Source organism: Ursus arctos, unplaced genomic scaffold, assembly GCF_023065955.2.
Source record: "Ursus arctos isolate Adak ecotype North America unplaced genomic scaffold, UrsArc2.0 scaffold_4, whole genome shotgun sequence".
NCBI classification, from domain to species: Eukaryota; Metazoa; Chordata; class Mammalia; order Carnivora; family Ursidae; genus Ursus; species Ursus arctos.
In genome coordinates this window covers 4,521,331-4,548,181 of record NW_026623056.1, presented here as the reverse complement: position 1 = coordinate 4,548,181, position 26,851 = coordinate 4,521,331, and the positions used below count along the sequence as shown (strand labels likewise).

The 26,851-nt window shown below is 36.2% G+C and overlaps 1 protein-coding gene across 9 annotated transcripts in view; it reads left to right on the top strand.

The window, feature by feature from the left end:
• The window catches only part of PHC3 (polyhomeotic homolog 3), a 77,541-nt gene that overhangs the window by 3,458 nt on the left and 47,232 nt on the right, over positions 1-26,851 (top strand). For 5 of the 9 annotated variants that reach the window (XR_008957366.1, XR_003316226.4, XM_026498823.4 and 2 more), the window contains exons 3-6: positions 3,638-3,793; positions 4,892-4,969; positions 18,061-18,219; positions 20,263-20,361. Coding sequence is in view for 7 of the 9 variants with exons in the window: in XM_026498823.4 (XP_026354608.2) it covers positions 3,638-3,793; positions 4,892-4,969; positions 18,061-18,219; positions 20,263-20,361 (492 nt within the window). In the remaining 2 variants the exon portion in view is untranslated. The remainder of the gene's footprint in view (positions 1-3,637; positions 3,794-4,891; positions 4,970-18,060; positions 18,220-20,262; positions 20,362-26,851) is intronic. The other 4 variants (XM_048215286.2, XM_026498837.4, XM_048215287.2 and 1 more) reach the window with 2 other exon arrangements.

Genomic DNA, 26,851 nt, shown 5'->3' with positions numbered 1-26,851 from the left:
TAATCTTTGTAATAATGGAGGTTGAGACAGTATGGTATTGCATAAAGAGGGCACGGGCTGTGCAGTCTGATAGGGTCTTTGTTTGAGTTCCATTTTCTTAACCGTTAGTAGCTATGTAGTGTTGGCTGAGGGGCGTGATCTCTGCGCATCAGGAAACTAAAATGAGGATGAGACTACCTAGTTCCTTAGTTACTGTGAGGAATTTTTAAAAAGATTCTCTTTATTTTGGAGAGAGAGCGTGAGTGCATGAGCTCAAGTGAGGGGAGGGGCAGAGGGGGAGGAGGGGAGAGTGAGAGAGAGAGAGAGAGAATCCCAAGCAGACTCCCGGCTTTGTGCAGAGCTGGTCATGGGGGCTTAATCTCAGATCATGATCTGAGCTGAAACCAAGAATCAGAGGCTTAATCGACTGAGCCACCCTTTGCCCCAGTTATGAGGATTAAAGGAAGCATTAGAGCTGTGTGGGGCACAATATATATGCCCAGTCAATAATAATAGCTAATATTTATTGAACAGTTGCTGTGTGCCAAGCATTTGATGAATGCTTTACATGGATTATCTCTTTTAATCCTCACCACACCTCTATGAAATAGGTACTATTATTATCTCCATTTTACAGGTGGGAAAACCGATGTTTTAAGTGGGTTAAATAACTTTTCCTAAATTCACATAGCTAGTAGGTTGTCTGGTTTTAGAGTTGTGCCTTTAACCACTCTGAGTTTTATTTTTTTCGTTATACCTGCTTATTCTCTCTATAATCTCCATAATTTCATTCTACTCTGAAAATAACTTACTTGTTTGCAACATATTCCTCTCTCCACTCCATTGCTATTTAACTGTTCTGTTGTTTAGGATTCTGAAGTTACCATGGGGTGGAATCAGAATTGTTGGAGACTGAGTCAGTTCAGCAAAAGTTCAAACTGGAATGAGGAGTGTTTTTAATTTTCTTCACCTTTCTTTGAGGCGAAGGATATAAGAGAGAGTATCCAGATCTTTGAACACACAGATGATGTGGTATTTTAATGTGCCATTTTGATCTCTAGTTCTTACCTAAGCTTGGATGTGTTAATAAAAAATAAAGTGTTCCGGGATATGTATACATATACATGTATCTCAGAAATAGCACTAACGCTAGTTCTCATGAAGTCATATAATTGCTTCCCCTTAAATGTAACCAAATCAATATTTATTGAATTACCTAAGGAGTTCTTTAATACCTTCCAGCATTCTTTTTCAGTCCTATGAATCCCCTTGCCCTCTTCATTTCTTTAGAGGAATAATATAAGAACAGTGTGTTGTATTTTAACTCGTATTTATACAAGAGTCTCTCTCCCATGAGTGTATGGTTGAATGGATGAAAGACTATGCTGACAATAGAAGAAATGACTACACTCTGGCAAAAATGTGTCAAATAGATTATTCATTTGTTGTTTCAGTGTGATTTTAGTTTTGTTATGTAATTTAAAGAACATATATAGATTTACCTGACCAAAAAGACACACTGTTGTAATTTTAAATCACTTAGTGCTAGTCTATAGTCTTCTACAACTGGAGGTCAGAAGCCTACATTGATTTTGTGACAAGAGTCTGTAGCAGGTTTAGCAATCTATAGTTGGAGAGACGAGATAAGAATACATGAAAGTAAACACAAGGAAATATATTTTCTTGGAATTTGGATAAAGAGATTCATTGCTTTGTGGTTCATGGTGTCCTGACTCAGACCTCAAGCTGTAGGATTATGGCTCTATTACTCCCTTAGCTCTGAAAACTCTGTGGTTTGATGCTGAGATTAGGGTTCTGTGCTGTTTCAGAGTCACTGTGGGCTCGATGTGACTTTGGGACATGGTTGCAGAGGACTGGCGTAGTCTGACTTATGGGTTTGGACAGATAAAGGATTTTTCTCTGTTTTTAGAATACTTGACTTTACATTTATCTTTTTGTGAAGTTTCAGGCTCAGATTTTATATTTCATTAACAAATATTCACAGTAACACTTTTTCAGGAATTTTTTTTTTTAGTTAGAATAGTTTTATTCCATGTTGAAAGAAATCTGACGTTTATTTATTTATTTTTTTAAAAATTTTATTTATTTATTTGAGAGAGAGAGAGAGAGCCAGTGAAAGAGGGAACACAAGCAGGGGGAGTGGGAGAGGAAGAGGCAGGCTCGCAGCGGAGGAGCCTGATGCCGGGCTCGATCCCAGAACACTGGGATCATGCCCTGAGCCGAAGGCAGACGCTTAACGACTGAGGCACCCAGGCGCCCCAGGAATCTGACATTTAAAAAAAATTTAAGAAAGTAGTTATTTATTTATTTTTTTTAAAAAAGATTTTATTTATTTATTTATTTGACAGAGATAGAGACAGCCAGCGAGAGAGGGAACACAAGCAGGGGGAGTGGGAGAGGAAGAAGCAGGCTCATAGCAGAGGAGCCTGATGTGGGGCTCGATCCCAGAACGCCGGGATCACGCCCTGAGCCAAAGGCAGACGCTTAACCGCTGTGCCACCCAGGCGCCCCAAGAAAGTAGTTAATAATTTAAAACATGAAACAGCCTTATAATTTTATGTGATTATTAATATAATACTACTCAGATTTTTTTCAGACATTTAAAGAAAAGTACAAATGAGAAGGTAAAAATCACTTCAAATCTAGTTATCTATTGGTAGTCTTTTAATGTTTTTCTGAATATTCTTCAAATATTTTAATATAAAAATGGTATCTTACTCTATACACTATTTAGTAATCTGCTTTTTTCACCTAATGATATATTGGGGAATTTTTGTTGTTGATAAATGTAGATATGTCTGTGTTCAATACACAGTAGCTCCTAGGTACATGTGGCTATTAAGTTTTAGTAGAATTAAAAACTGATTTCTTAGTGGCATTAGCTACATTTGTAAGTATTCAGGAGACGCGTGTGGCTAGTGGCTGTTATATTGGACAGCATTGATCTACAATAATTTTTTTTTTTTTTTTTTGAGAGAGAGAAAGAGAGCTGTGGGGAGGAGATGGGGGAGAGGGAGAAAGAATCTTAAGCAGGCTCAATGCCCAGTGCGGAGCCCCACACAGGGCTCAATCTCACGACCCTGAGATCATGAAATCAAGACCTGACCTGAGCTGAAGTCAAGAGTCAGACCTTCAACTGACTGAGCCACCCAGGCACCTCTGTGTTACCATTTGTAACAACTGCAGGGTTATGCATATTCTTCTTTACACCCAAGCCCCGAATTCTACTAAGTTTTATCTAAAATAGTTATATCAATTTACATTTTTACTAACACTATGTGGGGGTATCTGTTTTGACATTTAGTGGTAATACTCTTTTAAATCTTTACTCATCTGAAAGTTGGAAAATAGTCTCTTGTTTTAATTTGTAAATTTTGTCTACTAATGAGATTGAAGATCTTTTCAAGTGCTTATTTGGTTCTTTTTTTCTTTTGTGAATTGCCTCTTCTGGGTGGTTTAATTTGTATAAATAAGTGAGTCTCAATGATATGTAACTAGGAGAGAACTATGTTAATAAACTTGACATTGAATATTAAAGTAGTGAAATTTTAAACTGCCAGTGTTTTTATACTTTATTTTATAGTTAAGATTAATGTTAAGATCATGGTTTGACCTTAGTTCAATTGACTCATCACAGGTCATTCAGCAGGCCTTGCATCGCCCGCCCAGCTCCGCGGCTCAGTACCTTCAGCAGATGTACGCGGCTCAGCAGCAGCACCTGATGCTGCACACCGCGGCTCTTCAGCAGCAGCACCTGAGCAGCTCCCAGCTGCAGAGCCTTGCTGCTGTTCAGGTGAGACTTCAGTAAATGAAGACTTCATGAGGCTCGAGTTGACATAAAGTTGACATTATTTGCAGATAATTACTGAAAATAAAAGCATTGGGTATTATTTCAGAATTCTCAAATGTCCTGTGATAATTTTTTCTTAAAGAAATTAATAGGTGGCCAAATACAAGTTAATTAAAAAAATATGGATTTGTTGTATATGGTACTTCGTCGCTAGCCACTGCTTTTTATCTGCATTGCAGAAATACTATGCTAGGGTCATGAATTTGTGTATAAAATTGTGTACAACAGTGAATCCTTTGGGTTGCATGAATTGTATTTTCATTTCAATGAAAAAAGGTTTTTATTTAATGTAAGTAATTTACATTCATTAAAAAAATGGAACTGTATAAAATTGTTTGTAAGAGGCAAAGTGGGGGTGTTCCTTTTCCAGACTCACTGCTGTTTTTCATTCTTCAGAGGTGGCCGCTGCTTAATACGTATCATTCCAGAAATTTTCTATCTAATATATGTATCCATGCACCTTTCTAATATCTGCATACTTTTCCTACTGATAACAGGATAATTTTATGATTAAATGCTTTTTTAAAAAGATTTTCTTTATTCTGTTTGTTTAAATAAAACTATATGTGAGATTTAAGTCTTCTTACTAGAGGATCATCTCAGTTGACTAAACCTGAAAAAGAGTTACTTCTGTTAGAAACACATCCCCAGCTGTTGCTTCTTCATAGTGTAATTTTCAATAAGCTCATGTTCATGATACAAGTTAGGAAACTGAAACCCACTGGCAGTTGATGTAGCTCCAATTTCTTTTTCATAATGTTGGAATGGTGGTTCCCCTTCAAAGAAGACAGAGAGCTGATGAGTAAAACTGACAATGAGTGCAGCTATTGAAATAAGATTAGCCTTTGGATCCTCTGTTTTCATCGTTCAGCTTTTTCTTTTCTTCATACTCTGGCCAAAGCTTAATCTATGTTGACTGTGAAATGGATTGGTTTATAATGTAGATGTTTTGACTTTTATCGTGGTTTTGTGGTATCCTGGTACCAAAAGCTTTTAACTTCAGATTCTTATAGATCTATTATAAAGGTCTTATTATTTTAGGCAAGTTTGTCCAGTGGAAGACCATCTACATCCCCCACAGGAAGTGTCACACAACAGTCAAGTATGTCGCAGACATCTGTAAGTGCCCTAGTTTTTTTCCTGGATTTAAAAATTTTAACTACTGTTTTCTAAAAGTAAACTGTTAATATTTACAAAGTTGCTGTTGTGATTTGTTGATTGCTAATTAAGTAATAAGTGCCTAGAAATAGAAATGTTAAGTTTCAAGATTTCAGAACTAATGTGAAGCTTCTGAAAATCCGAGTCTTAAAAAAAGTGTTTTTTATTATTTCTTATACATGTTTTCCCACTGATTTTGTTCAGATCTTATGTGATTCAAAATGATTGCAGTTTTCAGTGTGTATTGAAAGCCTGAAATATCCAGTGCAAGGGATATTAGGCCGTGCATTTACTGTGATATACTATGATATACTAAAGAATGTTAACTCTTGGTAGACATCTAAATGTTTCTAGCTTTTTCTAGGCACCTCCCATTTTAGAAATTAATACTTTTCAGTTATGCTTACTTATCTCGACCAAATTTACAAGTATCTATTCATGATAATGTAATTTATTTTGAGAAAGGAGTAAATCTGATTTGCTATATTAAACATATATACTGGGAAATTGTGCAAAGTTTCTCAGTTAAAAGAAATTTATGGGCATGGTAATACTTGCTTAACTTTTTATTTTGATTTAGTTTCAAATTGGAAGAATAATAGACATTTCTGTACATTCTTTACTCAGATTCACCAGTTGTTAGCATTTGGCTCATTGCTTTATCATTCATTCTTTCTCTCTACATATATACACATAGATATATCTTTTTCTGAACCATTTGCAGATAAGTTGTGACATGTTCCTTTACTTCTAAATACTTTGATATATATTTCCTAGGAACAAAGTTGTTCTTTTACAGAGCGACATGAAAACGATAAGATTCAGGAAATTTAACATTGATGCAGTGTAGTCCATTTTCACATTTCATCACTTGTTCCAGATTTCTCTCCCTCATCACTGTAGATGTTATAGACCAGATAATTCTTTGTTGTGGGGGGGACTATACTGTGCATTATAGGATGCTTAGCAGCATTCCTAGCTTCTGCCCCTAGATACTAGTAGGCTGTGGCTCTCCTGCTTGCCATAGTGTGACAACCAAAAAAGTCTCTAGACCCTGGCAAATGTTCTCTGGAGGGCACACCTGCCTCTGGTTGAGATCCATTAAGTTAACCTAATCATATCCTTACTAGCTATTTTTTCCTGATCCAGGAGGATAATACTTTGATACTTTGTAAAATTGACTCCAGTAGAATTTAGTTTGTAGATTGCCAAGAAATTGAAGATGAACTTGTGTTGTATTTCTTTAGCTAGGGGTTTGGTCTTTGCTGAATATATATATGCCTATGGTTATTTTTCTGGAAGTCGATCTTTTTTTTTTTTTTTTTTTTTTTTTTTAAGAGAGGGTGAGAGAAAGGCAGGGGAGGGGCAGGGGAGAGAGAGAGACTCTTGAGTGGCTCTACACCCTGTGCTGAGCCTGTTGTGGGGCTCGATCTCACAACCCTGAGATCATGATCTGAGCCAAAATCAGGTGTTGGACGCTTAACTGACTGAGCCATGACATTTTTTTTTTTTTAATGATTTTTTATTATATTATGTTAGTCACCATACAGTACATCCCTGGTTTCCGATGTAAGAGCCATGACGTTTTTAATTAAAAAATTCTATTCTTTTTTAGCATGGAAGTATCCTGGAACATAAATAAAATTAGTGAAGAAATTATTTATGACTTGAAAATGTTAGACTGAAGAAAATGAAAAATTTAAGTAGTGTAATCTAGCCCTAAGCATTAATACTACAATTATGGTTATTGATGTCATGTCTGTCTTTAATACGTTGGTAGTTAAGGCAAGCACTGATAAACATTTGTGGTCTGGTTAAAAAAATTACAGACAATTGTTTTATTCTATGAAATACTGGAATAACATTAGGGTCTATATGTATAAAGAGAGGTATTTTTGAATTTTTTCAAATTATTAAAAGAGATCCGTTAAACTATTTTTCTCTCATTATGATTTTTATGTATGTGACTTTCACAGAAATTATAATTCCAGTGATTGTGTTTATTTTTTATGATGTTAGTGCTGCTTGTCATAAACCAGGCAGCCTTGTATGATAAAGTATGCCAGAACCTGTGAGTGGTTGGTGGGGGAAGGAGAACAGATGTCCAGGAAAAAAAAAAAGGAATAGTGCATTGCATTTGCTTCATTTTCTATCCCAGCTGAATAATAATAGCTCAAGTGAGTTGACTAGGTGTCCAGATTATGATACCAAGGTATCTTAGTGAATATGGGTCAGTCTCCAAAAGAGTGGCAGGACGTGGTAGCAGAAATCTCTAGGTAATAATAATAATGACCCATGTTAGGTGGCAGTCTAGAAATTTTCAGAATTTTGGTCATTTCGAGGTGGGGTTCCAGATTAACAGTGAAAGCCCGTGGGGAAGGGTCCAGCCTCCAGTAGAAAAAAGGACTAGAAAGTAGGTGGTCAAGTCATCAGCCAGGTAAACTTGGGTTTAGAGTAGGAGTGGGATCCCAGTGGGGAAAATGGAGTATGATTAAACAGTGTAATCATAAGTCCAACCATTATGACCTGGGGAAACTGGAGAAGGCTTTTGTTAATTGAATATATAGGTAAATAGTGAGTGCCAGCATCCTCCTCTTTCCTCTCATCAAAACAGAAAGACTAATTCTAGACACTGATTAGTAGTGAGAGTGGTGGTTTTATGATTGTTTGGCTCTAAAACTAGTTGGGACTGAGTGTTTAGGTTGATGTCTCTGTACTTTTACTGAACAGGACTTAGATTTAGTCAAATCTGATTTGTCAAAATGAAATCTAAACCATTTTAAAGCATCAATAAAGTTAAAAAACATATTTGAAAATATATTTTACATTAGGGTGCACTCTTGGTGTTGTATTAATCTGTGCATTTGTATATACCCCTATTTTTTACAGGAATGTATTCAAACTGTGTTTAAAATGCCCTCTTGAAATTATTTTCAGGGAGTCTTTAGCAGCCAATTCATTGTAAATTCTCAATGTTTCATTGCTCAATAAAGAAGTTCCATTGCAAAAAAAAGAAAAGAAAAAATATTTGTACCTTGTAGGTCAACCAGCTTATATTTGTGGAATAACGAAGGCTCTTTTATAGTGGTGAGATAAACAATGATTCACAAAAGACCTGCACTGGTAATTTTCAAAAGAAAGACTATTTCTGGCTTTTAAACATGTGGAAATGTATTTGCCGTATTAGTAATAAAGAAATGTATGTAGAAATAACAATGACATCTTTCAAATTAGAAAACAGGGAAAAACACTGAGCCAGTACCTGTTCTTGGCAAGGATATGAGAAAGTAGATACACTCATGCACAATCAGTGGGAATATATTTTGGTACAACTTTTCTGGAGGATTATTTGACAATGGGTATAAAAATTTAAACTGTGCATTCCCTTTCACTTATCACTGTTATTTTTAGTGATGTCATTTACTAAAAATGGTAGATAATTATGACAGATAATCATGTAAAAATGACATAATTATGCAAATATGCATGGTTTATAATAGTGAAAAATCATAAACAATATAAATAAGTGCCCATTAATCGAAGATTAAATTATAGTTAATTCATACAGAGGAATACTATAGCTAATAAAAAATGCTGTATGGGTGTATACAGAGAGACTTAGATTTTCATTAGGTATTAAGTAAAAAAAGCAAAAATATATGATCTCATAAGTTATTTAGGTTCTATTTTCAGTTCTAAAATTTCCATTTGGTTCTTATTTATATCTTCTATTTGCTGAGAGATTTTGCTTTTTCATTCAAGTGGGCTCATGTTGCTTGTTCAAAGCATTTTTATGATGACTGCTTTAAAATCTGTTTGAATTATCGTATCTCTTTCATCTTGGTGTTGGCATCTACTTATTGATTGTCTTTTTTATTCAGCGTTGGTCTTTCTGGTTCTTGGTATGAGTGATTTTTGATTGAAACCTCAACATTTTGAGTGTTATGAGACTATGGATCGTATTTAAACTTTGTGTTTTGGCTGGCTTCTGAAAGGGAATGTGTTCCAACTCCTTAATACTCTCTGAGGGTAGAAGTCCAGGTTAACCATTTGGTCTCTATTGACACCTGAGAGGGTGCTTCTCGTAAGTGCTGAGGGGGGAGTGGTGAGAGGTCTGGCTCCTCACTAGACCTTCATGGATGCATCCCTGGCTGGAGGGGGTGGGGGGAGGGAATAAGAATGCCATGTTATGGCTCCCCACTTGGTCTCCACTGATACCTTAGGGATGGGGTGGGTTGGTAGGGGTAGTCTATTCCTGCATGGCTGGGATGAAAGTCCTGGCTCTCTACCTCACCTTCTTGGATGCTTATCCGTTGGAGGGATTAGGGGAATTGGGGTGCCTTGTTACAACCTGGTATAGGTGGAAGTCTTTACTGGTGTGGGTGGGGCCATAGTGTTTTCTGTGGTGTTTGGCTGGAGTAGAGCACTTGTCTAAAAGTTTTCTATGTTGCTAGGAAGTCTCTTTCTTGTTCCTTTGGCTAGAAAGAGCAGGCTTCTTTTGGGTCTTTATTTGTTTGTTTGCACCCATTTGTATTTCTGGGTTACAGACTTTTTCATCTCTAAGTTTGGCTTAGATAAGACAAAAGGAAAACCCAGGGAGCTCACAACCACATGGTTCTGTATGTTCTGAGGTCCCTAGCCAGTCTGCTTTTCTCCATCTTGCGGGATCTTCTTACGCTTATTATATATGTTACATTCAGGGTTTTTAGTTGTATTTAGGGGAAAGAGTAGAGAAAAGTATGTCTGTTTCTGGAAACAGAATTCCTAAAATTTAACTTTTTAAAAAATTATCTAATTTTTCAAGAAGAAAATCTGTAATACACAACAAATTGTTAATCAGTGGTTATCTCTGAGGAAGTAGGTTGAAGAGCTTTATTTTGTTAAATTTTTATAAAGATTTTATTTATCTGAGAGAGAGTGAGAGAGCATGAGCGAGCATGGGAGGGGGGAGGGGGGAGGGGGGGACGCAGGCTCCCCGCTCAGCAGGGAGCCCAATGTGAGGCTCCCTCCCAGGTTGCAGGGATCATGACGTGAGCCAAAAGCAGATGCTCAACTGACTGGCGCCCCTATTTTGTTAATTTTTATATTGCCTAAATAAAACATGAATATACTCTTGTTGTCTAAGGGACAGACACTAAAAATGTGTAGAGTAAAAGGGACATCCCTTTTCAGTAGTCCCTTTTGCCGTGAAAAAGTTTTGTGTGAAGCTTTTCTATTTTATTACTGTTTCTATACCTAAATGTAAATAGATAGGCCTGTGGTTAATTTTATTTGTTTTAATATAAGTGAAGTTCTATCATTCTCTATACTTTTGCTTCATTGAGTATTTTCAGCTGGAAAGGATTATGTAGCTGAAAATTGCAGTCATAAGTCTCTAAATGACTCAAGGGCTGTTTGTATCCCATTCCCTTTCTCTTTCTTTGTTGTTTTTTGGTCCCGGAATCTACATTAATCCCAGATGTTTTGACTTTAATTCACTGCACTATTTAGTCAGAAAGGGAAAAAAAACGTTGTTTGTGATAGCTTTCTAGTTATGGTGCTAGACAAGATGAGCTTTTGAAGCCGGGTTAGTTTTATGGTTTTTTTCATTCATACATTCACTCGTTCATACAACAAATATTTATTGAGCATTTAATATGTGCCAAAACCCTTTAGGTACTGGGAGCACAGCAACACAACAGACAAACTCTCAGCTCTTAATGGTGCTAGGGATAGACAGATGGTAAACTGGTATATAATATGTCAGATGGTAAGTGCTGTAAAGAAAGCAAGAAAGGGGAATGGGATGAGGGAATTTGCTGCTTTAACTAGGGTGGTCAGGGAAGGCGTTGCTAATAAAGATGGTATTTGAAGGAGAGAGTGAAGGAGGCAAAAATGCTTAAGGAACAGAAAGGAGGGTATTGTGACTGGAGTAGAATGAGAGAGTGGGAGTGTGGATAGAGATGACATTAGAGAGGTAATTGTAATCCAATCATGAGGAGATTATGAAACTTACTTGAGTTGGGAAGCTATTGGAAAGCTGTTTCAGTAGGGAAGCCACGTGATCTCAGGTTTTAACTTAGTGACACTGTTAGGCTCTAGGGGCAAAGATGGAAGCAGGGAGAGCAGGTAAGTGATTCTTGTAGTAATCTAAGAGAGTTTGGTGGCTTGCACTGTGATGGTGACAGTAGATGTGGTGAAAAGCAGTTGGCCAGATTCTAGATATTTTTTTTTTCACCAATATTTTATTACAGAAATTCGTATATGTTTTAAAAGCAGAGCTAATAGGGTATAATGATGGATTGAATCACAGGTGTGAGGAAAGGTGAGTAGTCAAGGATAACTGTAGTATTTTGGCTTGCACATCTGGAAGGATCTGACAAAGCAGATGTTGGAGAAGAAAATCAGGAGTTCAGTTTTGGGCCTTCTGACTTTGTGGTGGATGTAGAATAAACATTGGATATATGAGTTTGGAGTTCATGTGGAGGTCTGGTGATCAGTGATGTCTTGTGAATCTCATTGAAAATTGAAGTCACAAGAAAGAGTACATGATGACTTTATTACCAATTCTGGGTTATCATGAAACATTGGTAGAACAGAAGAGATGAGGGACATCGGTTCTAGTCCTCATTCTGTGACTGACTGGTGGTGTGACTTAGGGCCAGTCATTTAGACTCCTTAGTCATTTATATATACCCAGTTTTCTTCTGTGTACAATTCAGTTGTCTAATTACATGGTTTTTATTACTCTTCTCATCCAGATAACCCTGGGTCTAGATCAAGGAGGAGGTTCAGCGGAGGGTGTTTTACGCTGAATTGCATCTCCCCAGAGTTCATGTGTTGAAGCCCCTAAACCCCACGTGACTGTGTTAGAAATTTTGCTATTACAAGTAAACCTGCATTGGATATTCTGTTTTGTATACATATTTAGTTATTTGTTTTTAAAAAATTTCTTTTTTTTTTTTTTTTAAGATTTTATTTATTTATTCGACAGAGATAGAGACAGCCAGTGAGAGAGGGAACACAAGCAGGGGGAGTGGGAGAGGAAGAAGCAGGCTCATAGCAGAAGAGCCTGATGTGGGGCTCGATCCCATAACGCCGGGATCACGCCCTGAGCCGAAGGCAGACGCCTAACCGCTGTGCCACCCAGGCACCCCTAAAAAATTTCTTAAGAGTACACTTATTGTGTCAGTGAGATTGTTTTTTTAAGTCAAGAAACTTAAAAATGTTTACTTTTCTCTAAAAATGTCTAAATCAGATCAATAACATATCAAATGAACCCATTTAAGTTTCTTCTGAGAGATTACTTGCTTATAACCAGTCATTCTCAGTGGTCTATTGCTAATGTCCTCATCCTCTTACCTATTTTAGGGGGTACTTTAATCAAGGATTTTTAAAAATATAATTTCAGGTGATTGAGTTTAGAAATCTATTCCAAAACTTAATACTACCTTAAAGTAAAACTGTAGCCTGAAGTTTGTATGGTCATGAGCAGCTTTAGTTCATTCTTGTAAAATATTCCAATAGTACAGAAAAAGTGAGAAAGTGTTAAGTCCCCTTCAGCCTTCTTTCAGTCCTCTTCAGTCCTTCTGACTCCTCAGTTTGCTGGATATCCCTCCATATCTTTACCCATGTGTTATGGACATATATAGCATGAAGAAATGTATGTATATGTAACACACTTTTTTTTTTATACACTGGAAACACAGTATTCTGCATTTCGTTTTTTACACCCAGCAGTGTTGAGATCTTTATGTATTAGCACACAAAGCTCAGTCTCACTTAGTCAAGCTGTTGCATGGTGTTGCACGGTATGGATGCACTTTATTTTATGTGACCATCTCTGTTGCTGAACACTTTATTTCCAGCATTTTAATTGTCTCAGCATTGCGACTTTTTAAAGATGTCTAAATCTGAAAGCAAATGGGAAATTACGAGGTTTCTTGTTTGTTTTGCTGGTGTGTGTGTGTGTGTGTTTAAAGATTTTATTTATTTGTCAGAGAGAGGGAGGGAGAGGGAGAGCACAGCAGCGGGAGGAGTTGGCAGAGGGAGAAGCAGGCTCCCCACTGAGCAAGGAGCTCTGTATGGGACTTGATCCCATCCTGGGATCATGACCTGAGCCGAAGGCAGACCCTCAACTGACTGAGCCACCCCGGCGTCCCTGCTATTGTGTTTATAGCTTGTATTGCAAATAGTAGAAATAATGGTTTTCTGTAATAAATAGGATTCATATTTTGTTTCATATTATTATTAAAAGAATACAGTCTTTAAAGGAAATCCTTCATGGGTAGATACTACTATTTGAAATTTTAATATAGCATTTTACACTTCTAGATACTTGAATTACTCATATACAAATCCCCACTGAATTATGAAGCAAGAAAATGTATACACTGCTTTGAAGTGGTAAAAACAAACAGTGTACTAAAGTAAACATTAGGGAAAAAAAAGGAAAGTAGTATTTCCTGTCTGATTCTAAAGTTAATACCGACACAGAAAAGACATAAAAGGTAAAAGAAAGCACACATCATCCCAAATTTTACCCCTAGTAGGCATTATTCACCTTTACATTTTGGTGATTATTCTTCCAGAGTGGTGTGTGTATGCCTACATATCTATATCAAATTTAATCGTACACAGCTTTATGAGTGTGCATTATTGTTTTTCTCTCAACATATTTTTCACGTGTGGTATGTATGTATACATGAATACATTTTTATGTAATTATATAAACGGGATTTTACTGTGTATGTTATTCTGTAGTTTTTTTCATTCAGCAGTGGGTTATAAAGATATTTTCATGTCATTGAATAATACAGGTATACATTATCCTTTTAATGTCTGTGTACTATGTTTCTATAGATATACCTGATTGCTTCTGATCAAATGGCAGCAGTGGTTCTCAAATGGGCTTTGGTTCTAGGGAGTACTCTGGGCCAGAAATCCTATGTAACCTCGTTTTGGAGGGACACCAAGATGTGGTTGTGAGTTAAATGGCTTTTCTTTGTAGACAAGGTTTTCTCTGGTGACTCTTGGAATTAGTACTTCCAACTGGGGCGAGAGCTTCCAGTAGTAAGGGCTCAAGGAGTGCGTTCCTTTATGGAGTCTGGGGCTTGAGGTATGAAGTGACAGGATTGACCAAGGCTTTAAAGTGAAAAGGAACTAGGAATGGTGGGATGGAATTGACAGAGAATGTAACGCAAACAGTTAAGGCCTCGGATGCAGGTCAGCAGAGCACAGCAGAAAGTAGAGGAGAGCCTTATCAGTTGTGGAAAAGAAGGGAAGTTTTTTTTTAGTTAGGCCAGTTGTGGAGATGGACTTCTTGCAGAAATATAATTGCCCTTATTCACAGGTTGGGCGTTTGTTAGTAGACACTACCTGAAATGTTACTTGCTATATGGAACTTAAAAATAAACATGATACTGGTTTTTTGATCTCATAACTTAGAGAAAATGGAATGCAGGTGGTTAGGAAGTTACTATTTCGTTTTCTTACTTCCTTTTTTTCTTTTTTAAGAAAAAGAAAAGCATTCTGTTTGTACTTTGTGTTCTGCTTCCTTAAAGAGCACTCTCTCAGGCATTTTAGCTACCAACCAGTCATTTTTTTTTTTTTAAAGATTTTATTTATTTATTTGACAGAGATAGAGACAGCCAGCGAGAGAGGGAACACAAGCAGGGGGAGTGGGAGAGGAAGAAGCAGGCTCCCAGCAGAGGAGCCTGATGTGGGGCTCGATCCCATAACACTGGGATCACGCCCTGAGCCGAAGGCAGGCGCTTAACCGCTGTGCCACCCAGGCGCCCCCCAACCAGTCATTTTTTAAAAAGACTTTTATTGTGTTTGTTTAAAGACTATGTGATCTGTCCTTACTAGAGTTCCTTCCTTCTTTCCCTCCTTCCCTCCCTTCTTCTCTTCCTTCCACTGACTGAAAAAAAGTGCCATTGCACTATTATTGCAGTGACCCAAATTCACAAGCTATCAGGGTGTAGGAACCACTCTGAATGCCAAAATACATGAGTCAGAAAACCTGGGTCCAGTTTTATCCTCCTAAGTGATTTAATCTTTGTAGCAAGGCTTTATACAAAATGTCCATTTGTAGAGGTGTAGGAAAATAGAAAGTTTTTGGGGGGCTTACTGATAATTTATTATTGTAGCACATCAAAAATAGGGTTGAACTAATATCACCACACTGTCTCTTCATTTTTACTCTGCTTTGTTAGAGACTACACCAAAATGGTTTTTTTTTTTATAGACACACTCTGTATGATGAGCTTATATATTACATTAAAACTATGAAGTATGCCTTAAAATAACATGGCATTCGTTAACTTAAACATTGAATGAAAGTACTTTTGTAGATATTGCGTATATGAAGATGAATAGTTCATGATCCCTACCCTTAACAGAAATTATTGTTTAGAAGGGTGAGGTAGAAGTATATGGATGATAACAAGAAAAAAGGAAGGGAAATATTTCGTTTGGGGGATGTAGGGATGCCTGAAAAAGCTTTTTAGAGCAGATGTTTTTTGGGAGAGGGTTGTTCACTACATAGGTGCAGATGGGGTGGGACATGGGGCTAGGGGGATGCCAGACCAATCCAGAGCATTGTTACTAGGACCACAGAGGCCTGGAACGTTATGCTATTGCAAATAGCTTCATAGAGCTAATGTGGAGGGTGTATATGGAGGAGTGGGAAGAGATGATGCTAGAGGGCTAGTCAGGGGAGGTCGAATGTTATCCAGATTTTTAAATGGTTAATTAATTAAATCAGGGAAAGATTATCTGGCAAGTAGGAGGAAACAAGATTTCAGGCAGGGAGGTCAGTTTACAGCTGTTAAAGTAATCTAGCTGGAAGTGCCATAGGCCCAGACTCTCAAACTAAGTGAGTAAAACAAAAATGAAGAAAATCAAGGTGTATAAACAGTACGATGTGACTGATTTTGTATGTGTGGTAAAGGAGAAGGACGAATCAGGATGACTTCCAGATAATCTGTTTTGTAGGATTTTAGGAGATGCCAGTGACTATTGGAGGAGAAGCTGGTTTAAGAAGGAATAATAATGAGTTTGGTGTTTGAACATATTGAATATGAGTTGATAAGAGATATCCAGGAAGATGTGTTCTGTAGGTATGTGGATCTGGAGCTCAGAATGAGTTTATAATTAAGGATTCAGAGTCATCAGGTTTGAGTATTTTGAAACTGTGGGAGTATGGATGTGATAATCTGGGAGTTCAAGAAGAAAAATGTGGGGTTGAACATTTTGGAGGTGGGCCTGAAAGAAGAGCTGGTAAAGAAGGTTGAGAGGGAATGGTCTTAAAAGATCTATTGAATTTGTCAGATGGAAGGTGTTGGTGATTGTTGCTAATGTGACTTTAGTGGTGGTGTGCTAGGAGTAAAAACCATACTGCAGAATAATTATATGTATTCATTGCCTTTATACACTGAATTATAGAATTAAGTACAATGTATTTTATTAAAATTAAAAATACTTCTACAGATAAGTTTAGAGAATTAGCTAACCAACTCTTGTGTACTCCCTATACAGTTGTTTTCAGTTTTAAAAAACTAAATTTTTAAATAATTATAGACTTACAGGAAGTTATGCAAAACCAGCACAGAGAGGTCCTCCAGTATAGCCTTCACTTCCTTCCTCCAGGCACTTGTACAGTTTAACAAATGTCCTGGACTGGTTTAAATGCTGATGTTTTGGGATGGGTTATGAAATTGCAGATAGTGTAAATTTGGATATTGTACCCCCCCACATGGCGCAAGCCTGGCGTTTTGATTCTCATAGGAGCCTTTCTCCTTCCACTGGGGGCAAGGCAGATGGCAAGCTTCCTTGCTGGTTCTTAGGGCATGAGTGGAGCTTTTCCTGCTCCGTTCTCACATACTGAGCACCCCTTTTGAAGATCTTGGTTCAAAATAGGGGTTTTACCTCCAGCTCTTGCCTGAAATAGGCTCAAAATCAGGTCTTCTGTCTCTAGACCAGTGTCCCCTCAGTCTGCCTTGGTGCTTGGTGTCAAGCTAGAGTTTCTTCCTTCCTGGAACCTGGGAATTTCCCTCCCCCCTCCCCTTTTATGAGTTCAGTTGTGTTCTAGTAATTCATGTTGATTTGTCATTTCAGTGAGAATATTTGGGCACATGGATGTATTAGTCCAGGCTACCTTGTTGCTTGAATCAAAAGTCTAATAAACTATTTATAACTTCTTACTGAATACTTTGTCCACAAAAAGTACTTGTGGTCAGGTTACATTACTCATTAAAATATTTATTTTTAAAATGGACAACACATAAAAATGAAGAAAAAAACCAAATAGAAGAATGAAACACACACACAAAAAAAAGAAGGAAAAAAGGATAATATATGCATGTGGTGTGGTGTGAAATTTGCCTCAGCCAGTTTGCCTTCATAGATAAGAACCATTTATGAGGTTCTCATGTAGCCTAGAGATAGTCTCTGAACTGGTTTTCTTTTTTCTGACAGCAGTTTTAACTTTAAAGTAGTGCTTATAATTTAATTTTGTAACCAGAATTCAGGATTTTTCCATCTATTTGACAAGTAGCAATTCTATTTTCTTCTTTGAGAGCTTTTGAGTGAGAACGTTATACTAATTATATGTTACATGTATGTTTATATATATGTGAATGGATTATCTGTGTTTTAATTTTTGTTCACTTGAGAAACCCCTCAAAATGTGACAGAATCTGACAAAATAGTATAAACTGTTGATTCAGACTTTTTAAGTTAGTATGTGGAATATTAAAATAGTGGAACATTAACCCTAATTTTTGGGAGGTAGTGGAAATGATATTTTAAGATAGTGGAATCTTACTGAGTGAAGCACCTTGAGGATATCCTTAAAAATTATCCTAATTATTAATCAGTACATACTTTTATTTGCATATGTGCAAATAATTGCCCAAAGAAGTGAGGGAGGCTCTGTCAAAGATGAAGCCCTCTCTTTTAGGTTCCTTAGCCATAGTTTATACCATTGATTGCCTAACTGCAGCGTGGTGAAATTCACTGGCATGGAAGCAAGAAATGGAAGCCTATGACCTATATGTTTTCTTCCTTAGATCAACCTCTCCACTTCTCCTACACCTGCACAGTTAATAAGCCGTTCCCAGGCTTCCAGTTCTACCAGCGGCAGTATTACCCAACAGACTATGTTACTAGGGAGTACCTCCCCTACCCTAACGGCAAGCCAAGCTCAAATGTATCTCCGAGCTCAAATGGTAAGATATGAGCTACCAAATTTTTTCAGTGTTTAAGGACTTGAGAGAGATCGAAATGTTTCTTGATTTGATGCAATAAGAGGCATTTTTAATATTTAAGAAATGTTTAACAAATTTTTTATGTATGTGTGCTTAGCTCTTATACATTTATGTCATGAAAAATTCTGCTTTTAATTGGTAGGCCTTCTTGGTGTATCAAATAGTAGCAACATTGGGAAGCTAACAGATTCTGTACCATGGAGTGACTATTTTTTTAATAACAAAATTTATGGATTTCAGGCCTTTTTCACATCTTAACGTCTCTGAAAGTTGAGATGCATTTATAATTGATGATATCTTACAGTTATAATTAATATTTTCAGTGAGATATATATATCAAGTCATTGTATATCTTTGACATCTTAAATTTGATGAAATAGTTAGCAGTGTTAAAAAGTTGGTGGTTAAGTATAAGTTAGAATTTATACCGTGGGATCTTCTTAAATCTGGATTTGAGTTCCTGGTAATTTACCAAATGATTTTTAGCTTTGGTTATTCCCATCTCAAAATTAGCAAGGTATTTGTGTTCTTATTTTCACTTTGATCTTTTGTTAATACAGGAATGTTAATTTGGCTGTTCTATATTTGAGTACCTACTGATTTCCTAATGTAACTGTTGAGCTTCTTTAAGGAGTTGGTTGGCATTTACTTTATTTGATGTCTTTACAGGTAGCTAGACACGAGCTTTGGTCTAGTATATATTTACGTATATTCTTTTTTGTCCAATGAACTGAGAATATATATCTGGATCCCCAGTTCTCTACTAAAATTATAAAGAAAGTTTTCCATCATATTTCTAACAGGAAACAGTGACATGACCCACCTTTTATTTACAGATTATTCAGTGGACATTACCATATTTCTGGATTTTTTTCTCCAGGAGATCTTAATTAATAATATGCTTTAAAATTGGGCTAAATCATTTGAAATGACCACTTTTGACCTCTATAAAACTTGCAGTTTCGTTTGGTTCAAGCTAAGTAGAACAAACATCTTCTCTTTATTTTGAGTGCTTTCAACTGTTTGTTCTGGCAGTTACCTTCTTGTGAAAGTTATACTTTGTTCTTTAATTCACTTAAATTTAGTATTATAAAGAACTGAAATTTAAAAGATCTTTTAGTCAGTACTTCTAATTTCAACAGGAACGGTTCAAGGAACTGAATAACTCCTAATGCAATTTTGAAAGAGTATTTACACATTGTTGGAAATGACTGTCATAATTTACTAAATTGGATAATCTCTGAGTGGATTGTAGTGCCTTTTTAAAATAATGGCATTCTGTTTCAGTATTGAAAAATAACATTTGAAGAGATGGTGATAAGTAAATAAATCGAGTATGTCTTTTCTTCCTTCTTTATTTGATGTGAAGCTTTTTTGCAGGCAGTTTTGTTGTTGCATTTTGACATGTTGTGGCATTTACATTTGGAATGAATATTTCTTTATGAATAGTTTTAAAATCAAGAGCAACCTAGGTTTGTACTATGGATCCCATGTAGCTGAGTGAAATAGTGTAGTATGGGGTATAGTTATCTTTTGTGATAAAGAAGACCGAAAAGACTTTTGTGTTTCTTTTCAGGTTTCTCACTGAAATTTGTATTCAAGAGTAGTGACTATGGTTGTCTATTAAAAATAACTTCCATTTTAGGAATCCTGCCATAGTAGTTTTGAGCTGGGAAAAGTTTGAGTGTAATAATAGCTTATTTGGGGCAAAATTTGGTATGAGGATTTCACATTACCAAAATACATTTTCTTTTTTGAGCACTGATTTATTTTTCTACTCATCAGAATCATGAGCTGTTTCAAAATGTTTATGCTTTTTTTTTTTTTTTTTTGAGTTCTCTATTAGAAACTTCTCTTTGTCACGTAAAACCTTTTGCTTAGGAGACAATCCTAAACTGCATTGTCTTTCTGTCACAAATTTCAGTCTCTCTTGCCTGCTATACATTGTGTGTGGGACACGTTCTTTTGTCTTAGGGTATTTTTTTGGTTTTTCTGTCTGTACAGCTGATTTTCACACCCGCTACCACTGTGGCTGCTGTACAGTCTGACATTCCTGTTGTCTCGTCGTCATCGTCATCTTCCTGTCAGTCTGCAGCTACTCAGGTGAGCTTGTCTGCTTCATAATGTGGTACTTGAGGTCTGGATCTTCAGGTTAAAGATAAACATACATTGTGTTTAAGTTACTGATAATTTCAGTGCTCTTTGTCCTACATTTCGGATTGGAATTTAATGAAATTCTGTGAGAACTTCAGGAAAGTTTTTTGGCTATCTAGAAATTACATTTCCATTGAGCACAGATATTTAGGTTATTTGACATTAGTGAAAGTTAATGAGTTTTTGCTATAACATTGTTTAGTTTTTTTATAAAGCAGGCTTATTTTTCTTACTTTGTGAGTTGTATTCTTTTGTATAGATTCCTTTGCAAGCAGTTGTGTAATAACTAAGTCAAGATAGATTTTAAATTTAAAAATGAATTGGGGAAATTTTTAACTTTGAAAATGGAATAGAGTATTATTTTGTTTGGTACTATGAAAGAAACAAACCTTAATTTTCTCCTCACACCATTCACAAAAATGAGCTAGAAGTAGAATATAGATTTAAAGGTAAAAGCCTAAACTATAAAACCTCTAGAAGAAAACATAAGGATTATCTTTAGAACTCTAGGGTAGGCAAAGCTTTCTGATGAGATTGGGTGCGTTCAGGGTGGTATGGCCATAGACTAGGCAAAGCTTTCTTAGGACACAAAAAGCACTAACCATAAAAGAAAATAATAACAAATCAGAATTCATCAAAATTAAAATCTTCAAAAGACATTGTTACAAAAGTGAGGAGGCAAGCCACAGACTGAGGGGGAAAATATTCATAATACATGTATCTGACAAAAGACTTGTATCCAGAATATACAAAGTAATGCTTACAACTCAATAAGATCATGAGCAGTTGACTTAAAAATGGGCCAAAGATTTAACATTTCACAAAGGAAGATACACAAAAGGCCAATAAGCTCATGAAAACATGTTCAACATCATTAATCCTTGCAGAAATTAAAATCAAAACCACAATGAGTATCACTGCACACTCACTAAAGTGGTTGAAATGAAGGAGACTCATAATAACCACATGTTGGTGAGAACTTGGAGCAACCATAATTTCATAATATTGCTGGTTGAGAATGTGAAATGGTACAACAGCTTTGGAAAACAGTTTGTCAGTTCTTTATAAAGTTAAACATACACTTAACATGTGACCTAGCAAATCTGCTTATAGTTGTTTACTCTGAGAGGTTTGGAAATGTATATCCATATAAAGACATGTAAATGAATATTTGTAGCAGCTCTATTCAGAATAGCCCCAGACTGGAAACAACCAATGTCTTTTAACAGGTGAATGGATAAACAAATTGTGGAATATTACTCAGGAATAAAAAAGGACACTCCCCTGATGCATCTCAGAAACATTGTAATAGCAAAAGAAGGCAGATACCAGAGAGTACCTACCCTGTGATTTTTAAAAAATATTTATTTATTTACTTGAGAGAGAGAGAGAGAGCGAGAGAGTGCACAGGTGGGAGGGGGAGGGGGAGAGAGAATCCCAAGCAGTCTCCAGGTTGAGCATGGAGCCTGAAGTGGGGCTGGATCTCATAATGCTGAGATTACAACCTGAGCCGTAACCAAGAGTCAGGCACTCAACTGACTGCACCACCCATGAGCCCTTCCTGTGATTCTTTTTATATGAAATTCCAGAACAGGCACAGCTAATTTATAGTGAAAAAAATTGGATTGGTGGTACCTGGATTAGAAGGTGGGAGAGATTGACTGGGGACGGGCATGGGTGATAGAAATGTTCCATATTTTCATAAGGTGGTAGTAACATGGTGTTTACATATATCAAAACTCATTGAACTGGTTCATTCATCTTATTGTATGTAAGTTACACCTCAGTAAAGTTGATTAAAGTGAATTAAATACATTCTAATTTTTTAATTAATTTTTTTTTTTTAAGATTTTATTTTTTTTCAAGTAATCTCTACACACAGGGCTCCAACTCACAACCCTGAGATGAAGAGTTTCATGCTCTACTGACTGAGCCAGCCAGGCACCCTGAATAAATTTTAAATTAAATAATTGAGTAGAAGGGGCACCTGGGTGGTGCAGTCAGTTGAGCATCTGACTGTTAGTTTCGGTTCAGATCGTGATCTTGGTCTCATGGGATTGAGCCCTGCTTGGGGATCTGTGCTCAGCACGGAGTCTGCTTGAGATTCTCTCTCTCTCTTACACACACACACACACACACACACACTCTCTCTCTCTCTCAAATAAACATACCTTTAAAAAAAAAACAACTCAATCGAGTAGGATATTACTTTGTATGATACTGTTTTGGTATTTTTTCCATAGCTAATGTTTTAGACTACATATGGCAGAAATAGATATAACTTAGAGTCATCCTTGGCTTTTATTTTTAATTTAATCTCAATTTTTTGGTATAAGGTAAAAATGAGAGAGTAGTAATATTCTTTGGTACTTTTCCTAGAACCTCTTTATTATTTTATTTAATAATAAAGGCCAGTTTTCATATATCAGCATATAAAGATGGTGATCAGTTAAACTGAGGTTTCTAATGTGCTCTGCGACCATCCACAATTCCTTAACTTTTTTGTTTTTTAGTTTCCATATTTACAGAAGTTTCCATATTTACAAAATGAGACCTTTTTACCTTTAAGGTTCTTTGAGGTCTAAACCTTTTTGATATCTCTTTGTGGAGTGATTTGTTGAAGTAATGATCTTCCTGTTTTCTTTTGGTTTTATAAAACCTAATAAAGATAGACCATTATCAACGTTCAAAACATGTTAAATTTTATTTTATTTATTCTTGACTTTGTTCCAACTAAGATTTTAATTGATAACAAGCATATAATAAAACAAGATAAAATAAATTGAAAACATGCATGAAAAAAGCAGAAATAAAAATAGAAAAGTGGCATAGAGTTAGGAGTGAGGTTCCTTTTCAAATTACATTCATGAGGTCCTCCTTGGATTTAATTTCAGCTCCCACTTCAATTATTTATTAGTTGCATGACTTTAGCCAAGTTATCAAACATTTTTATCATATATATGTATATAGTCATACATACTTGTAAGTTGAAGAATGAATAATAGATGTGTTTAGTGTCTAGAACATTACGGGTACTCAGTACTTTTTTTGCAGAGGGAGGAATTGAAAGACTTGGGTTGAAATTCTGACTTCAGCAACAACTGCCAGCTATGTCGCTTGCTAGTTGATTGATTTTGGACAAGGTCATAGTGTAGCATACTGTTAAAATTTGAACTCTAGAGCTAGACTCTCCTGGTTCAAGTACATGCTCTGCCACTTTTTCATTGTAATCATTGATCTCTCCCCTCAGTTTCAACAATATAAAATAAATATTTATAAAATACTTCATTGGCTGGAGTGAGGATTAAATATATTAATAATTGAAAAATAAGGGGCGCTTGGGTGGCACAGTCAGTTAAGCGTCCGATTGTTGGTTTCAACTCAGGTGGTGATTGATCTCAGGGGTCCTGAGATGGAGCCCTGTGTTGGGCTCCACACTCAGCGGGGAGTCTGCTTGAGATTCTCTCTCCCTCTGCTCTTCCCACCGCGCTCTTTCATGCACGTTCTCTCTCTCTCTCAAATAAATGAATACATCCTTAAAAAATAATTGAAAAATAGAACAGTATCTAATACTTAGCACTTACTAGATGTTAGTTGTTTTTATTACCTATGTTTTTCTTTTTTTAAAGTAATCTCTACACCCAGTGTAGGGCTTGAACGCATGACCCTGAGATCAAGAGTCCGCATGCTCTAGCAACTGAGCCAGCCAGGTGCCCTGAGCCTCAGTTTCTTTTTTCTTTTCTTTTTTCTTTTTTTTGGACATTTAAAAGCTTCTATTAAAGTATAATATACATCCAGAACATATCTTAAATGTTCAACAATCCCTACCAGAATACACTTATGTCCCAAGCACCCAGATCAAGAGGGAGAACCTTACTAGGACCAAAAGAAGCCTCCCTGATGGCCTGTTTTGGTCCTGCCATTACTGCCCCTCAAGGATCACACTATCCTGACCTATGTTAGTTTTGCCTGTTTTTTAAACTGTGTTCAAATGAAATTATGTTGGATATAATTTCTTGAGCCTCAGTTTCTTCACTGTGAACTAGAATAGCTCAGAGTTGTGAAAAGGAATAAATGAGACAATACTCAAAGTATTTAGCATAGCACCTGGCACATATCACAAGCCACTAATCACTAATCATTTTGTTATATATTGTCTAAACATAAGTCATGAATTTAGTTCTTAGCTTTCAAGTAGCTAATAGTGAAGAGAGAAAGACAGCCATTTAAATGATTCACAGTTTCCAAGATAAAATAAACCAGTTGTTAGAAAAACAACATGCTCTCTAGAGAGTGCTCTAGAGTCTGTCTTGTGGGTTCTCATGGAGAAAACATCTTAGAGTGTCTTTAGTAGTACCTTTAATGTGAGCATAGTCGAAGTAATTTATAAAAGTGGCTCTTTGGGGTCCAGTTTGATGTGATGTAGGTATATAGCTCTGTGATAATCTGGCTTAATTCGGGGATAGACTTTGAGAAATTAAAGGGTTGGATTGACCTTTAGGAATTTATCTTCAAATGTTTTTTCTTTTCTGTGCTTTTGAAATGGCAGTAAATGAAGCTGGCAGTGGTAGGGGATGCTAATACCTTGCATATTCTAGTGGTAACTTGCCTCAAATTCGGGGCTGTTAGTTTTGAAAAAATTTGTGCTCCACTTTGTTAACTTTTAAACTTACATGAAATATTTTAAAACAATGAATTTGTAATTGAGAGATGCCAAAGTTGACATTTTATTTTAATGCTCTTTTACAGAAGTCATATAACAGTTAATTTTTCCTTAGTATTAAAATTCATTTGTAGCATACTGTCCAAAAATAAGAAATTTGGAACATCTTACCCTTATTTACTATTTTAAATGCTCTATCCCTTCTCCCCACCATGACTAAGAAAATAAAAATAAGTAAAAATATGACTTTCAGAAAGACGTAGGACTAAAAGTAACAAATCTTACTTACAAAGGCTATCTGGGGAATGCATTTAGAATTGAGAAGAAAATAGCCCTTTGGATTTAAAAGCTAGAAACTGAGCTCTACAGCTGGCAGTGTGACATTAAATCTTAGTTTCCTGATCTGCAAAAAAGGGATGCTACACAGTAATTCACACAGTATTTGTTAGAACCCAATTAAATGATAGATGTGAGAGTATTTGAGTAATCCATTATAAAAATGTAATGTGTGAAATTAGCAGAAATAAGTCATGTGCAACCTAGACTTTTTCAAAAGTTAGAATGTTTCCATAATTTGATCTTAGGAAAAGTTCAGATGAAATGAAAGTTGGACATGAGAGAGCTATTCTGTATCTGGAAAGGGTGGGTTCTTCTGAAAAGGGAAGGTCTGTCAAGGACATCTGAATATGTGATCTCTCTACTAACAGCTAAATTAGCTCTAACATACTTTAGGAGTATGGTTGACATGTTTGAAATTTGTTATGAATATGTAAGCCAAGATGACCATAGCTATTATAGCCATGTTCCAAAATTTATTCATATAAGTAATGTATATAAAATATATAATAAGCACACACACATTTTCTTTCAGAATTTCAGAGAACAAAATTAGAAGAAAAAGTATATTATTCTATAGAAATGAACTGCTGCAGGTTTAAGGTTCATTGTGTGAAATCCTCATTTACTGTGAATATGCTTTTTATTTGAAAGAAAGTTTTCAAGATTTTCAGATTATAATTTAGCCTTTGGATATCATTATGATTTGGTTCCCTTTGTAGATCATTTATGGCAGATGTTAAATTTTATGCTATTTTCCCCTTTCTTCCTGAAAGATTTTAATGTGCCTCCACATTATTTTTTTTGTTGAGATTTTTTTGGTTAAATATGAACAGATTTTACCGCTTGCCTAAAAAAACCATAAGTAGAACTAAACACTTAGCAAAAAAAAAAAAAAAAGTCAGTTAATATATATTCTAAAATCAGATATATGAGAATATCTCAGACTAGTGGAGTTTATGTTATGTCTGTAGCATTCAACTGTGGGAAGTACAAAAATGAATGTCAGAGATGAGAGCCTGCCAGTGAGTGTCTCAGCATTTCATAGACATTAGTAATTCTAAAATAAGCTAGACATTTGTCAGTGCTGTAGGCCAGTATGATCGAAATTCTGTGGGAAAGGCATTGTAGAGGGGAGGAGAAATTATTTCTAACCAGGGGAAAGGTTTCTTTGGGGGAGAGTGGGATTTTTACTGGGCCTTGAAAGGATTGGGCTTTAGGAGACAGCTATGAGGAAGAATGACATTTTAGGCGAGAGAAACTTGAGCAAGGCCTCTAAATGGAGGAAGTACAAGGTGTGTTTGGAGAAGGGTGAGCAGAACAGTTTGGCTAGAATGTGAATATTGTGGATTGAAGTAGTGGAAGGTGGGGCTTGAAGTGGTTTGGGGCTAGACTGTGGAGGGCTTTGAGTGGCAAGCTGAGAAACCTGGATTTTAGCAC